Consider the following 16,704-nt stretch of genomic DNA (forward strand, 5'->3'; position numbering starts at 1 on the left):
GATCGGAATCAGCTGTCATGGAAAACCTGAGGAGGTAGACTCTGCATATAATTATCTTTAAATATAAATGATTGGTTCTTTAGATTTGTGACATATTAAATTCTGCCTGAGTGAATCTGTGTTTGAGGCTGTCCTTTGTATGCTGCAGTTTCAAAGTGGAAACACTCAGCCATGGCACTGACTGCTCATTTTGCTCCTGATATGTCTTGTAGCACATGGTAAACACCACCTGGACATGTTAACAAGGTTAAAAACTTGATTTTCAGTGGAGGGAATCTTTAAAGTGGACAAACAGCATGAGGAAGGAAATGAAGGGTTTAGAAACTATTTTAAGACAAACTGAGAAGAGTAGCGATGTCGCCCCCCGCTGGTTCTCCTGGGACATGAACTCCTCTCTGCTCTGCTGTCGTACTCCTCTTTTCAACCAATACGATTCATTTTCTAGTTTTACTCCCTCTGTCATCTTTTTCTTCTCACTCTGCCTCTGTTATATAACAACTCCTGCACTGCAACGTATATTTTCTCAGTGTTTTGGCAGCTCTGCAGGTTGCTTCACGCCCGGGATTAGGGGGTTTTATTTCCTCCAATCATCACAGGTGACATGTTCTTCATCAACCCTCTGGGCCTCACTCTTCATCTTACCTGCACAAATTGGAAATTAGTACTCCTCTTATCTCTTTCTGCACCTGTGAGGTTGGCATTTGTCCACAATTTTTGGGGGGTTAAAATTTTTAAAAAGCATTTTTGATTTGCTTCCTTTTTGCATGTGGTTTTGTGTAACAGATGTTCAGCTTATGTGTACAGATGAATGAGCTGAAAAACTAAAGAAGCATTCATGTGTAAATCCAGTCTGACTGAAACATAATGAGACCAAACACACAGGTTGGCGTTGCCAGACTTCAGAAGCCTTTCTATTGTGTTGTTTTATAATAATCTCCTGTAGATTTGTAGCATGAATGTATTTCCAGTCATCATCACAGTCACCTCATGTTATTCTGAGCTGCAGTGATATAATCAGAGTACAGAAGCATTGACACAGTCAGGAATCATTCCAGGAATTAAAGAAACTACGTTGAAGTGCAGCTACGCTCATCATTATGTATTTAATGTCATTAAATATCTCTCCTTTTGTTAGAAACTCTGTTTTAAACCCAGAGTGACAAGTGAAAATCTAGAACAGCAAACTGATCTATAGACATATCTATTGATATTTATTACTCGTCACATCGTCAGGATCCTGCAGGAGTGATGACTCGATGTTTCCAGGGATCTGATTGGTCAGTGGTACCAGGTCTCTCCTACGAAAGTATCCTGGTTATGATCAGGTTTTTGGAGCATCCTGGTTATGTGTTGTGCATGTAAACATCATATCGGATGTGCTATGTGGAATACTCGATAGAAACCTGGATACTGTGGCCTGTAAAACCCTGATCCAGGTGGGAGAGATACAAGATACTGGACACAGATGATAAGCAGGTTTCTCATGTTCCATGTAATCATTTCCTGAATAAGATCAAAACCAGGAACGTAATTTGTATGTAAACTCAGTGAGATTACCTGATTAAATGATGGTTGTAACAACTGAGTTTAAGATAATGAATGAGGATATACAGAGATACACTGATATCAGCAGACAAAGAATACAAAGGACCTGCGTGATTCTTCATCCATTGCAGTGCATTACTGTACATTAGCTGTAAAATAGCTAGAAACAGCGCACACTGACTGTATCTGTGTGAGAGTTTCTGTGTGTTTTTTTTCAGTTCGTTTTCTGACTGAACTCAGAACTCACCACAAACTCTGGTTCTCTCTGTTATTTCCCTGCAGTCTCATAAAGCAGATTCATAAAGCCCTGCGATAGATGCACATTTTTTTGCTTAAACTGAAACATTTTCAATTCACTGCTTGATTCACCGGACGTGTGCTCGAGTCAGTTTGTGTCTTTGCATTGACTTTGTATGAATATGCAACACCTCTAAAATTATCTTTGCATTCTGTCTGACAGGAAAGAGAGGAAGAAGTACATGAGTAGTATTATGAGCTTGATGTAGTTAAAGTATTGCAGTAAAAGTACATAAGTATTATGAGCTTGATGTAGTTAAAGTATTGCAGTAAAAGTACATAAGTATTATGAGCTTGATGTAGTTAAAGTATTGCAGTAAAAGTACATAAGTATTATGAGCTTGATGTAGTTAAAGTATTGCAGTAAAAGTACATAAGTATTATGAGCTTGACGTAGTTAAAGTATTGCAGTAAAAGTACATAAGTATTATGAGCTTGATGTAGTTAAAGTATTGCAGTAAAAGTAGTGGTTTGGTCCCTCTGACTGATATATTATTATATATGACATCATTAGATTATTAATAGTGAAGCATCAGTGTTAGAGCAGCATGTTACTGTTGTAGCTGCTGGAGGTGGAGCTAGTTTACACTACTTTATATACAGTTAGCTAGTTTAGTCCAGTGGTTCCCAACCTAGGGGTCGGGCCCCTCCAAAGGGTCAGCAGATAAATCTGAGGGGTGGTGAGATGATTAATGGGAGAGGAAAGAAGAAAAAACAAAGTTCTGATACACAAATCTGTTTTCAGTTTTTGGACTTTTTCTCTAATCTTTGATTTTTGCTGAAATATTGGATCATTTGAACATTTATTGAAATGAAAGCATGTGAGAAGTTTAGAGGGAAAAATCACTATTTGGTGGAGCTGTTAACAACTCATAGACATGTGAAATGTGACCCCGACTACACACTGCTTTTTGTAAGACGTCAAAAGCCAAAAAGGTTGGAAACCACTGGTTTCATCTTTAACAATGTGTTGTATTTTAAAAGCTTGTTATATTATCCATTGTGTCAAATCTTCATCTGAAAAGTAACTAAAGCTGTCAAATAAATGTAGTGGAGTAGAAAGTATAAAGTAGCATCACATCAAAAGAGTACTTAAGTGCAGTACTTGAGTAAAGGTACTTAGTTACTTTCCTCCACAGCTATTAATGACCGAAAGCAGAGAAACTTGAAACAGGTAAAGTTGAGGATGGAACATCAACATATTTAAGATAATAACTTTTTTACAACTTTTTTGCCTGATGGTGGTTTGGTGTGTATGATGAGATGGTGAGTTCAGTGACCCTGAATGCAGCCTGACATTTACAGTTTCATTTATCTTCCGCCCCTTCCCGCCTCAGGCTGCCTGTCAAACCTAACCTGATGTTATGTAACTCTGTTATCTACAAACTGACTGTAAATCTATGAATTTTATCACCTGACAGTTTGCCTTCAGCTAATTCTCTACTGATGATAGAATAGAATAGAATAGAATAGAATAGAATAGAATGCCTTTATTGTCGTTGCACATTGTTGCAGAGGAGTGTGGACAGAAAAAAGGCATCAGAAGAATCATATTGTTGATACTTGTACACAGAATGATTAAATCACAGCTGATACAAGAAACCACAGACACTGTGAGACGTTCATTAGAAGAACTAGAATTAACAACCAGGTGAATAGAAGTTCTCAACATCCTCCAACAAAACGGAAGACTGTCTGCAACGATTGATCTGGTGCAATCAGCACAGTGACATCTTGATTTTGGTTTGTTTTCGAGGATAAATTAAGGAGTTTTATGACCTTTGACCTTTGCTATGACCTGGCTCAAGTGGCCACAACAAAAGGGAGACACACCAGTGTTAAATTTTATCAGAAAGATATTTTATTAAACCAAAGTTAAAGAGTTAACTAAATATGTAAAGTATGGGGGTGTGGAGTCAGTGAAGTCAGTAGTGTGTGTCGTGCATGAGTGGAAGATATGTGTGTGAGTGTTGTGAAGGTGCGTAAAAGCAAAGTAAATAACTAAAGTAACATAACAGAACCAAATGCAAAACAGATCGAAACCCCAGATGACTCCATCACAAAGAGTAATAATGTTATTTTAAGGGATTCTTGTTTCGCAGTGGAGTGAAATTAAGAAGCTTTTACAGGTTGTGATTTATTGAATGTGTGTTTTGAATTTAACTCCACAAAAGAAAAAGAAATGTCGACTGTTGTCTTTGTTCTTAAAATCTCAGTGTTGGTTTCTGTCATGACTTGGAGAGAAGATGAAAAGTTGAACCTCATTGTTGGGGATTGACAGAAGGTTTACAGAGCTTAAGCTTCTTTCAGAGCTGAGGTGTGGCCACAGATTGAACGTCAGAAAGTCACCAGAGGAGATCCTGAAGCCGACGGGGAGAAACGAGCTGACGAGTTATCAACAGCTTCTACCTTTTTCTACCCGTTCTACCTCTTTGCAGCTTCATGAGGTCACCTGGATGGTTTTCAATTAACAGCTGACGAATGTCAAAAGTTAATTGGTGGAATTTCTCACCTTCTCAATGCGTTTAAGAGCATCTGTTGTGTTGGTACACAGCAAACAGCCCCGTTCCGCTACTGCAGTAACTGTACTAATACTGTAGTAACTGTACTGATACTGTAGTAACTGCACTAATACTGCAGTAACTGTACTAATACTGTAGTAACTGCACTAATACTGTAGTAACTGTACTAATACTGTAGTAACTGTACTAATACTGTAGTAACTGTACTAAAACTGTAGTAACTGCACTAATACTGTAGTAACTGCACTAATACTGTAGTAACTGTACTGATACTGTAGTAACTGTACTAATACTGTAGTAACTGTACTAAAACTGTAGTAACTGCACTAATACTGTAGTAACTGCACTAATACTGTAGTAACTGTACTGATACTGTAGTAACTGCACTAAAACTGTAGTAACTGCACTAATACTGTAGTAACTGTACTGATACTGTAGTAACTGCACTAAAACTGTAGTAACTGCACTAAAACTGTAGTAACTGCACTAATACTGTAGTAACTGCACTAATACTGTAGTAACTGTACTGATACTGTAGTAACTGTACTAAAACTGTAGTAACTGCACTAATACTGTAGTAACTGCACTAATACTGTAGTAACTGTACTGATACTGTAGTAACTGCACTAAAACTGTAGTAACTGTACTAAAACTGTAGTAACTGCACATATACTGTAGTAACTGCACTAATACTGTAGTAACTGTACTGATACTGTAGTAACTGCACTAATACTGTAGTAACTGTACTGATAGTGTAGTAACTGCACTGATACTGTAGTAACTGTACTGATACTGTAGTAACTGTACTAATACTGTAATAACTGTACTGATACTGTAGTAACTGTACTAATACTGTAATAACTGTACTGATACTGTAGTAACTGCACTGATACTGTAGTAACTGTACTGATACTGTAGTAACTGCACTGATACTGTAGTAACTGCACTAATACTGTAATAACTGTACTGATACTGTAGTAACTGTACTGATACTGTAGTAACTGTACTGATACTGTAGTAACTGCACTAATACTGTAATAACTGTACTGATACTGTAGTAACTGCACTGATACTGTAGTAACTGTACTGATACTGTAGTAACTGTACTAATACTGTAATAACTGTACTGATACTGTAGTAACTGTACTAATACTGTAATAACTGTACTGATACTGTAGTAACTGCACTAATACTGTAATAACTGTACTGATACTGTAGTAACTGCACTGATACTGTAGTAACTGTACTGATACTGTAGTAACTGTACTGATACTGTAGTAACTGCACTGATACTGTAGTAACTGTACTGATAGTGTAGTAACTGCACTGATACTGTAGTAACTGTGCTGATACTGTAGTAACTGTACTGATACTGCAGGAATCCATATTAATGTAAGAACCTCTCAGCTAAGTGAAGAGAAACAACGTTCGTCTTTACTTTAAGACATGAAGGTCAGAATCGTGGTGATGAAACTGTCTCTCATGAGGACCGAACAGGAGAGGAACTTTTAGGGCCGGACGATTAATCCATTTTTATTTTCAATTACGATTTTGGCTTCCAATGATTATGAAAACAAGATAATCGAGATAAAATGATTATTGTGCCAGTTTCTGTTTCACAATGATGATCTGTGTGGATTATACAACATTTAATAAAATGGAAGCATCATGTTAAATAATTGTGATTTTTGCCATAATCGAGCAGCCCTAATTTTAACCCACCACATGTATCTCTAACAAATTGATCATTTTAATCCAAACTATGATCTTTCCATAAACCTAACCAGACCGTAACCACAACGCTGTCACATCATAAAACATCATGTCGTCCTGCTGATTCCTGCTGATAGAGACGCAAGATTAGAAAATGCTGCTGTGTCGTTCTGGAGTCACATGATCAAACCACAGATCTGGAGTTTAATGTGGAAGACTTGTTGGACAGACTGAAATTACATTCCATAGAGCCATGCTGCTAACGTGGCTGAAAATAGCATAAATAAATAGGACATTCTAAAGAGTGAACCCTGAACTTCTTCCTGCTGACGTGTCAGTTGGAGCTGCCATTAAAATGACGCAGCAATATTTTCATCAAATACAAATTACACCTGAGTCGACAGTTTGAAGCAGAGACACAGCAGAGAGGAGAGCTATCACGTAGCTTCTACCTGCAGGTATAAAAGTCCATATATAAGTTATTAATACATACATACCTGTACGCATGCATGCAGAGACACATGCACCCACATATCATTCCCATCTTTCGGGGTTAAGTGCTTCTCTGGCTGCATGGTTGAGGCTGATACATGTGACAGCAGATCAGTCTCCCATCAATCAGCTCCTCATCTTTTCTTTCCACACATCAGAAGTCTCTCCGCCGCCAGCTGAACAGATTAACCCTTAACACTCCATACAGGCCGTTAGCATCAACAGTCACAGTCAAATCTGAACACACGGACATCATACATCATCATACAAATACTGTTAGACTCAGTTTGACTTGCACTTTCTTTGGATACCAGTATTACTGTAAATATCTATAAATCCACTTAGAAATCATTTGAGTTACAATCTCAATTTGGTTTCATTCCGTCATCAAAGGAAGGAAAGTGGAATTTCAGACAGAAACATAACATTAGCACAAAGCTAACAGAGATCAGCGGGGCGGCGGATCACCATCGGCCCTGTGTAGGCAGATCGCTCCGTCTTTAGCGGCTCCTGGTCGGCCCTCTGTCTGCACGCCGCTCAGAATGAAACATGAGGATTTCATGCAGATTTCTGAAAGTCAGATAGATTTGAAGGAGCAGATGTTTCTGGTGTCAGTTTGTTGTTGGAGCAGCTGATAAAAAGTTTAAAACTGGAACATTTAGTTTGTAGACTACACGTGTACTGACAAAAACTAGGAAAAGAGATCAGGTTTCTCCCATTTTAGCTTCCTGTAAAATCTAGAATAGAATTTAAAATCCTTCTCCTAACTTACAAAGCCCTTAATGATCAGGCACCATCATATCTTGAAGAGCTCATAGTACCGTATTATCCCACTAGAACACTGCGCTCCCAGTATGCAGCTTACTGGTGGTTCCTACAGTCTCCAAAAGTAGAATGGGAGGCAGAGCCTTCAGCTATCAGGCTCCTCTCCTGTGGAACCATCTTCCAGATTCGGTCCGGGGTGCAGACACCCTCTCTATGTTTAAGAGTAGGCTTAAAACTTTCCTTTTTGATAAAGCTTATAGTTAGGGCCGACCAAGCTCGCCTTGGACCAGCCCTTAGTTATGCTGCTATAGGCCTAGACTGCCGGGGGAATTCCCATGATGCACTGAGCTCCTCTCTCCTCCTCCCTCTCCTCTCCATCTGTATGCATTCATGAACCATTAATGCATGTCACTAACTTGGCTTCTTCCATGGAGTTTTTGAGCTTTCTTGTCTCACAGGAAACCTTCAGCTGTGGACCAACTGCTGTCCAGTGTGACGCCTCATCGCTGCTGCTATTATTTTTAGTCATATTTCTATTATTATTGTTGTTTTTCCTTGCGGCTGTCACCAAGCGCTGTTCATGGAGGAATGTTGGGTCTCTGTAAATTAAAGAGTAGCTTTTTTAGCTCTGTTTTTGCTCTCTACCAACTCCTGAGGGAAATATCTGACTCTTTAGCTGCTAAACGCTCCACTATGTTCACCAGTTTGGTGCTGAGCAGGTAGTGTACTGTGGCTTTTTACAGCTTTTTCTCTGAAAACGACGCTATGAGAGCGCTGAGAGTGAACCAGAACAGTAAAGTTGCAGCCGGACAGATAAACAATGAGCTGAAACTCACTATAAAGCTTTGCAAAGCCAAGAGGAGCTGCAGAGTCACTCATAATTCTCTGTAGGTTCATCACTACTTTCATAGGTATTAGAAACATATATGTTATGGCTGCGTTAAAGATACGTGAGGTCAGGGCTAGAGAATGGTGTTGCCTGTCATGAGGCCCAGTAGACTTATGACAGCACAGCCTGATACCTACTGCAGAGCCTCTTGATTGGTCAAAACATGATTTAACATGAATTCTGGGACTCAGAGGAATTCTGAACCAACTTTTGCCACATTTTATTGTGTATTAATAACTGTGTGAACATACAAGCAAAAACTGGCTATTGCATAAAACTTTTTTTGCATATATAGCGCCGCTCTTATGCAAGATGAAAATGTCAATATATGGCAGCCTGGCTGAGACATGTAGTGACTCTTCAAGAAGCCAGTAAATAAAGCGAGAGAACAATGCAAACATACCACAGCAGAGCTCAGAAATTAAACAACATGACAAGAAAGCTGCAGGTCGCCATGACGATACAATAAACTGACACTCTCTCTGTCTGCCAGAGGCGTCTTCCCACAGCGTGCACCTGAAGTAGGACGCTGTCAGACAGGTGAGAGCTGACTGCCAGGAGGAGTTTCAGCCACTGTGAGCTCTTTGTGCTGAGAGGAAAAGTGCAATGCCAGCAGTAACATGATATACTGTGCAAGGATTTACTGGGCGTTATATCACACAGCCTGGAGGGACGTGTGAGTGTGCAGAAGTGGAAGAAGTACTATTTACTTAAGCAAGAGTACAATTAATTACAAAAATGTAAAAATAGTCCAGTTAAAGTACTGCATTAAATCATAATCATTCTTATTAAAGTTTAATGAGCTTTACTTATATAAAGCTGACAAGTATTCTCAGCTTTATATAAGTAAATACTATCAACTAAATTTACCAAAAGTAAGGAAAGTTTTACACACTCAAATCAAATGGTGGAGGGTAAATATAGTGCACTATACAGAAAATAGGGAGATTTCAGACACGATGACACAGTCAGATCCCACTCTTCAGTATTGCAGTAAAAGTACATAAGTATTATGAGCTTGATGTAGTTAAAGTATTGCAGTAAAAGTACATAAGTATTATGAGCTTGATGTAGTTAAAGTATTGCAGTAAAAGTACATAAGTATTATGAGCTTGATGTAGTTAAAGTATTGCAGTAAAAGTAGTGGTTTGGTCCCTCTGACTGATATATTATTATATATGACATCATTAGATTATTAATAGTGAAGCATCAGTGTTAGAGCAGCATGTTACTGTTGTAGCTGCTGGAGGTGGAGCTAGTTTACACTACTTTATATACAGTTAGCTAGTTTAGTCCAGTGGTTCCCAACCTAGGGGTGGGGCCCCTCCAAAGGGTCAGCAGATAAATCTGAGGGGTGGTGAGATGATTAATGGGAGAGGAAAGAAGAAAAAACAAAGTTCTGATACACAAATCTGTTTTCAGTTTTTGGACTTTTTCTCTAATCTTTGATTTTTGCTGAAATATTGGATCATTTGAACATTTATTGAAATGAAAGCATGTGAGAAGTTTAGAGGGAAAAATCACTATTTGGTGGAGCTGTTAACAACTCATAGACATGTGAAATGTGACCCCGACTACACACTGCTTTTATAGAAGATCTCAATTGAGATAAACTCTGGTTTGATCTTTAATAGTGTTTTAATGTAAAATCCAAACCAAACAGTAACTCTATTTCCCTCTGAAATGTTGTAAAATAGATGTATTAAGTATCATTAATATGGAAATACTCAAGTAAAATACAAGTATGTCAAGATTACACTGAGGTTCAGTACTGGAGTAACTTGGTTACATTCCACCTGTGGAGGTGTGGTGAACCCACCCCTCACCTGCAGTTCAGCCCACCTGAACACCTTTAAAAGGGGCAAACTGAGCCGTGGCTCCTCACTCTCCTCTCCAGCTCCCTCCAGCCAGAGAAGACAGACAGACAAACACCTTCTCCTCATCATGACGACCATGATGTACTCTTCGTCCTCACGGAGCTCCATGATTGGCGGTGGCCTGGGGCGAGCATCCCTCGGTGGAGGCATGAGCTCATTCAGCATGGCGGGAGGAGCAGGAGGTGGCGGTGTGAGGGTCTCTCAGGCCAGCAGGAGCTTCTCTTCCAGCGGCGGCGGCAGCTTTGGCTTTGGTGGCGGAGCAGGTGCAGGTTTTGGTGGTGGAGCAGGTGCAGGTTTTGGTGGAGGTGCAGGATTCGGGGCTGGCTTCGGCGGAGGAGCGGTGATGGAAGACAGCGTCATCGGCAACGGGAAGTTCACCATGCAGAACCTGAACGACCGCCTGGCCACCTACCTGGCCAAGGTGGCGGCACTGGAGAAGGCCAACGCTGACCTGGAGATGAAGATCAGGCAGTTTGTGGAGAGCAAGGTCGGCCCTTCCACCAGAGACTACAGCGCCTTCTTAGTCACCATCGCAGAGCTGCAAGGAAAGGTGAGGAAGAGGGGCAGCATGGGAAATGGTGTTCTGAGTCGTCTGTAGTTTTAGCTCTAGTCCAGGGATTCTCAGCCCTGATGCCTTTTATTAAACTTTTCAAAAATCTAACCATTAAAGAAATGTTATATACAGGAAAAAAAAAACTACAGGAGCCAAAAAGAGCCGAGGTTGTAAGAATTAACTCAAGATAATTAACACAAGATAAATGATGAGACAATTAACTCAAGAATAAAAAAAAACATTATTGCAACATTTGGCTTCCGTACACAATGGAAATAAATAAAGGAAAGAAATAAAAGAAGCAGCACAACAAAAAAACTTCTTCTTTTGTTCACATTTTTTTCAGTAAAAACCAAATAAACCAAATAAAATCCAGCTTCTAAATAAATGAACTTTAGAAGAAAAAAATAACTACAGAAAGGGTTACTGTGAGTTGTTTTCTTATAATTCAATTATCAATGAAAAACAAAAGACATTATTAACTTGTGAACTTGAGAATAAAATTATTGCATCTGATTATCTGATAACAAAGAAGATTGAGGCGGTGAGGATACAGCAGGACTCAGAGGTGTTGGATGGACGACACCTGTGTGTTAGAGATCCAGGTGAGGCTGCCGCGCCCCTCAGAACAAACTCTCATCAGTTTATTAAGACTCAGCTGACTTTATGGTGATATTTTAGCTTCGTAAAGGAATCCTGAATATAAATAGATCATCGACAAATTAATCAGTGCTGAGAATAATTGTGTGATTGGTTGGAGTCATGTGGGTGTGAAATATGTTTGAATCTTATTGGGTGGAGTAGACTGGGGGGGTGGGGGGCTCTCAGTGATCGGATCTATGTCTCTGTAAAAGTAGGTCGACCATAAAGCATTTTTGTCAATAAATTTGTACTCTACACTTTCTCTCATGTACTGTCCCTTGAATTTATTTATTTATTTTACTTTTATCGTATCCTATTATACTTTACTTTGTTTGTATATTATCTTTATACAACACATATAGCATATTTCTTTATTTCCCATGTATATCGAGATACTTGGACACATAAGTGGAAGGAATAAAGCTCCATTTGATCTTATTTTATTTGTAAGAAACAAAAAGCTCATTTTAGTCTCATGTTTTCACAGTACATCTGTGTATTTACACATCTGTGTATTTACACATGTCTATAAATTAGTGATGATGTACTTTGAGGTCTTTTGACCCAACAAACTTTCATCTTTTGGATTTGTGATGAATTGATCTTTTTTTGCATCTGAAAGCCTCCGCTGGTGTTATGTAGTGTTTGGTGCTGGTTCAGATGCAGGACTGATGTCATCTGTCTGATCTGGTTATAAAAACTTTATTGTTTTTGTTTTCAGATCCAGGACGCCATCATCGCCAAAGGTACAATCATACTGAGCATTGACAACGCCAAGCTGGCTCAGGACGACTTCAGAATCAAGTCAGTAACTTGTTTCTTTACTCTTCTTTCTTTCTTTCTTTCTTTCTTTCTTCTTTTTCTCTGAATGAATATAAAAAATAAATAGTTGATTTGCATCATTAGAATCAGCTGATTGATCATGTGATCCTTTCAGACCTTTAGTCTCTGTTTTTTGCACTTTGAGTTTTTGTTTTTGAAACAACAATAAAACAAAACCTGCCAGAGAAGTTACATATAATCAAATTAAGTAAAAACATTTTTATTCTGCAACTGCAGCATGTATACAGAGTAGACAAAAATATAGTCCGTACCCATCATCCCTCTTTTCAAAACAAGAGGAAGACTATAAAATCTTCACCAAAGTAGAAACAAGTGGGAAATAAACTAGAATACAAGCAGTTACATGACATCTATGTTTCAAAAGCTTAATATTTGTATCTTAAAGCTCTACCTGACTCTTAAGATAAAAACACAGAGACATGTATTTTTCACTCAGCTAAAAAGCAAGAAGTTGACCTTTAATCAGCAGGAGAGTTACAACCAGCCGCGTGGCTCCCTCTGCTGGCTGCTGTCAGAACTGCAGTAGGTGGATCTGAACCTGTTGGAAAAACACCTCAAACTGTCAACTGACAACATCCTCTGAACATTATTAAATAATTAGTCTGTTGTAAAATAAAATATGGGCTCAAATTAGATTCAAAAAGATTTCAAGTTCTGAAATTATATCCAGAAATTACTTCAAAGTCTTTAGTTGTATATGTGAAAAGTTTTATGTCATTTATTTATTTAATACAATACACATTAATTAACAGAATTAATTGGCAGATGCTGACATTTGTGAATGTTTAGCAAAGATTTATAGTTGAAGAAAAATGTTTGTGCATAAAAATTGTGCACAATTTTTGTAATTACAAATTTTTGTCCTGCTTTTTGTGGTAAAGTCAGAACTCTCGACATATTTAGCAGCATCCTTACGATCATTCATACATAAAAACAATAACAACAAGCTTTACAAACAGGACAAATAAAACAAACACAACTGATTAAACCAGTAAAGTGATATTACATATTCTCCCAGAATATTGGACATTCAACATAAAACCAACAACGGAAGTATTGCACATGTACATATGGATCTGTTATACAGTGCTCTGTGATGTAACGTTCTACACACTCACAAATTTGAATTTCACAGATTTACAAACTGTGATATACAAGCACAGACTTTGAAATCATTTTGCAAACTCAAAATTTAACTATTTATTCTATTGGCCCATATCTGATCCCATCCCGTGACCTCTCTGCAGGTTTGAGAACGAGCTGTCAATGCGTCAGGGGGTGGAGGCCGACATCGCCGGGCTGAAGACGCTGCTGGGAGACCTGGGTATGGCCAAGACCGACCTGAGCATGCAGATCGAGAGCCTGAAGGAAGAGCTGGTGTCCATGAAGAAGAACCAAGAGGAGGTACGCTGATGCCCTCTTTACAGGAACACTAATAAACACTTCTGTCAACTCCATCTTTTGTTTAGTTAAGTTTTTTAATTATCTCTTGTTTGTTTTTAAAAGTGGAAAACTTGACTGGTTTGGAACAACCTAAAAAAGTCTATATTTTCTGTTCCTGTTGAGTAAAGTCATGACAGTAAACTGATTAGAATAGATTTCAGTCGTATGAAATCTGCTGACATGCCGTAAAATCTCCTGATAAACTTGGAGATCTTGTTTCATGACCGAGCGCTGCCTCCCTCCTCCTGCAGGACCTGATTTCCATGAGAACTCAGATGAGCGGCCAGGTGAACGTAGAGGTGGACGCCGCTCCTCAGGACGACCTCACCAAGGTCATGGAGGACATCAGAGAACACTACGAAACCGTCACCGCCAAGAACAGCAGAGAGCTGGAGTCGTGGTTCCAGGCAAAGGTGAGAAATACAACAGTCTGTGTAAAGAGGAACATCTACAGATCAGGTTGTCTTTGATGAGTTTCGGTGACGTCCTCCTCTTCCTCCTCTCAGACGGAGGTCCTCAATCAGGAGGTGGCGACCACAGAGATGACGCTGAAATCGTCAACGTTGGAGGTGAAGGAGGTGAAGACTCAGCTTCAGGCTCTGGAGATCGAGCTCCAGTCACAGATCAGTATGGTAAGAACACCAACACTCTGATTTTTAATAGTAAATGTGTAAATGTGTTGTAAAACACAAGTTTTTATAAAACACACCTGTAGTGTGTTAATATTAATGCATCCATGGCTTTAAATATTTTGTGTTGCTACATGTATATCAGGTATGTTTATTTTTTAAAAAACATTTTATTTTGGTTTTAAATCAGTTCTAAATTACTTAGTAAGATACATTAAACTGTCCATGTAGAGACGACAACGATAACGACTCCTTGTGGTCCAGGTAGAGACAACAATGGACTCCCAAGGTGTCCATTTAGAGGCAAGAGACAATAACCGACTCTCAGGTGTCCACGTCAAGACAATACAAGACTTCCAGGTGTCTATGTAGAGACAAAGACACCCTAATATCCACGTAGAAACAAACTGATTATCAGGTGTCCATGTCGAGACAATAACAGACTCCCGGGTGTCCACATGGACTCCCAGGTATCTACGTAGGGACACTAGTAGACACACTAATGTCCATGTAGAGACAATAACCAACTCAGGGGTCCTGATGGACTCCTAGGTGTCTATGCAGAAACAATTAAAGACCCTCCGGTGTTCACATAGAAATGATAATGGACTCCAAAGTGTCCATCTAGAGACAACAACAATGATAATTGTCCCTGGCTGTTGCTGCTGTTATTGTTATTGTTATGATTGCTGTTATTCTGTCCCCCCCCTCCTCTCCCTCCCCCCTCGTTCTTTCTCTCTCAACCCAACCGTTCAAAGCAGATGGCTGCCCACCAAGAATCTGGTTCTGCTTGAGGTTTCTACCCGTTAAAGGGGAGTTTTTCCTTACCACTGACACCAAGTGCTGCTCATGGGGGAATTGTTGGGTCTCTTTAAATTAAAGAGTACGATCTAGACCTGCTCTATGTGATAAGTGCCCTGAGATGACTTTTGTTGTGATATGGCGCTATATAAATAAAAATTGATTGATTGATTGATTGATTGATAATGACTCCTTGGGGTCCAAGTAGACACAATAAAAGACTCTTGGGTGTCTACAACAACGTACTCGGGTGGAAATGTCCCTCTTGTGTTCTTCACTTTCACTTGATGATTATTTTTGTGTATCTGGAAACCTCATTGTTTATTATCACGTCCATCCAGTTGTCCAGCGGTCCAGTTTCCGACCTCTGTCTCTAACCCGTCTGTCTCCTGCAGAAAGCGTCTCTTGAAGCCAACCTGGCTGAAATCCAGAACCGCTACGGCATGCAGATGAGCCGCTTCCAGATGGAGGTGGGCAGCATGGAGGAGCAGCTGGTGCAGCTGAGGGCCGACCTGGAGCGTCAGGGACAGGAGTACCAGATGCTGCTGGACATCAAGACCAGGCTGGAGATGGAGATCGCCGAGTACAGGAGGCTGATGGACGGAGAGGGAGTTGGGTAAGACGAGATCACAGTTACAGACCAACACGCCAGGAATCTGTTCACTCATTCAGACAAGATGAACATCACAGGGAGAGGTCATAACTCAAATCTGAACACAGACATGCAACCCGTGGTGAAAAGTAACAAAGTACATTTACTCAAGTGATGTACTTGAGTACTATTTTGAGGCACTTGTACTTGTGCTTGAGTATTTCCATGTGAGGCTACTTTATACTTCCACTCCACTACATGTCAGAGGGAAATATTGTATTGGGAAATATGGGAAATATGTATTTGAGACATTTGGAAACACTGGTTGACATTTTTCACCATTTTCTGACATTTTATGGACCAAACAACTAATCGATGAATCGAGGAAATAATAGACAAATTAATCAATAGTGAAAATACTCATAAGTTGCAGCTTTAAGGCCCAAATACACTGAAAGTGTCTGACACGTGTGTTTTGAAGTACGCCTTGTTTTAAATGGCCAAATGGCTAAATGGCCTTTAGTTTGGACTGTTGGTCCAGTGAAACAATATTCTCCCTTGACGTCACCCTTGAGTCTGGGGAATTATAACAGACATTTTTCTCCATTTTCTGATGTTTTACAGACAAAATGATCAATTGAGAAAACAATCAATAGAATAATCATCATTAGTTGCAGCTTTACTAACACATCGCTCTTTTCTGCCTCTTCTAGATCTTCAATGTCCTCCTCTTCCTCCTCTTCCTCCTCCGCCACCACCACTACCACCACCACCACCACAAAAGTCATTACCGAGGTGATCGAAGAGACCATCTGAGTCCAATCACCTGTCTGTCTGGCTGGGGGGCGGAGCCTAATCTCAACCTATCCCCTGTCTGCAGTCTGAATCAGAGCTCCGAAGCTCTTCTGTCACTTCACATTCATCTTCTGCCGTCATTTAAACCACGATCAGTACAAAGATCATGAATCTGTGAGAGGAAAACTTTGTTTGCAGCTGTACAAACAAACATTCTGTCTGTTGCTTCAAGGAATAAAACTCGACTAAAATCAACTAACAGTGTCTGTATGTTTCTGAGGAAAAGTGTCTCAAAGTAAAACATGT

At 39.6% G+C, this 16,704-nt stretch overlaps 1 protein-coding gene across 1 annotated transcript; it reads left to right on the forward strand.

Annotated features, from left to right (window-relative positions):
- The first annotated feature begins 10,227 nt into the window (after window positions 1–10,227).
- LOC121884498 (keratin, type I cytoskeletal 13-like) lies at window positions 10,228–15,631 on the forward strand. The gene is made up of 6 exons (XM_042393345.1): window positions 10,228–10,650; window positions 12,017–12,099; window positions 13,386–13,542; window positions 13,833–13,994; window positions 14,088–14,213; window positions 15,407–15,631. The coding sequence occupies exons 1-6, from the start codon at window positions 10,249–10,251 to the stop codon at window positions 15,629–15,631; spliced, it is 1,155 nt and encodes a 384-aa protein (XP_042249279.1). The 5' UTR covers window positions 10,228–10,248.
- Window positions 15,632–16,704: the final 1,073 nt, after the last annotated feature.

Source organism: Thunnus maccoyii, chromosome 18 (assembly GCF_910596095.1).
Source record: "Thunnus maccoyii chromosome 18, fThuMac1.1, whole genome shotgun sequence".
Lineage (NCBI taxonomy): Eukaryota > Metazoa > Chordata > Actinopteri > Scombriformes > Scombridae > Thunnus > Thunnus maccoyii.

Excerpts from the sequence above, each read along its gene's own strand:
- LOC121884498 (XM_042393345.1), top strand. The coding sequence starts at position 10,249 with ATGAGCTCATTCAGCATGGCGGGAGGAGCAGGAGGTGGCGGTGTGAGG. Across the intron at positions 12,100-13,385 it reads CAGGACGACTTCAGAATCAA|GTTTGAGAACGAGCTGTCAA; the intron begins GTCAGTAACTTG and ends ACCTCTCTGCAG. Across the intron at positions 13,995-14,087 it reads AGTCGTGGTTCCAGGCAAAG|ACGGAGGTCCTCAATCAGGA; the intron begins GTGAGAAATACA and ends TCCTCCTCTCAG.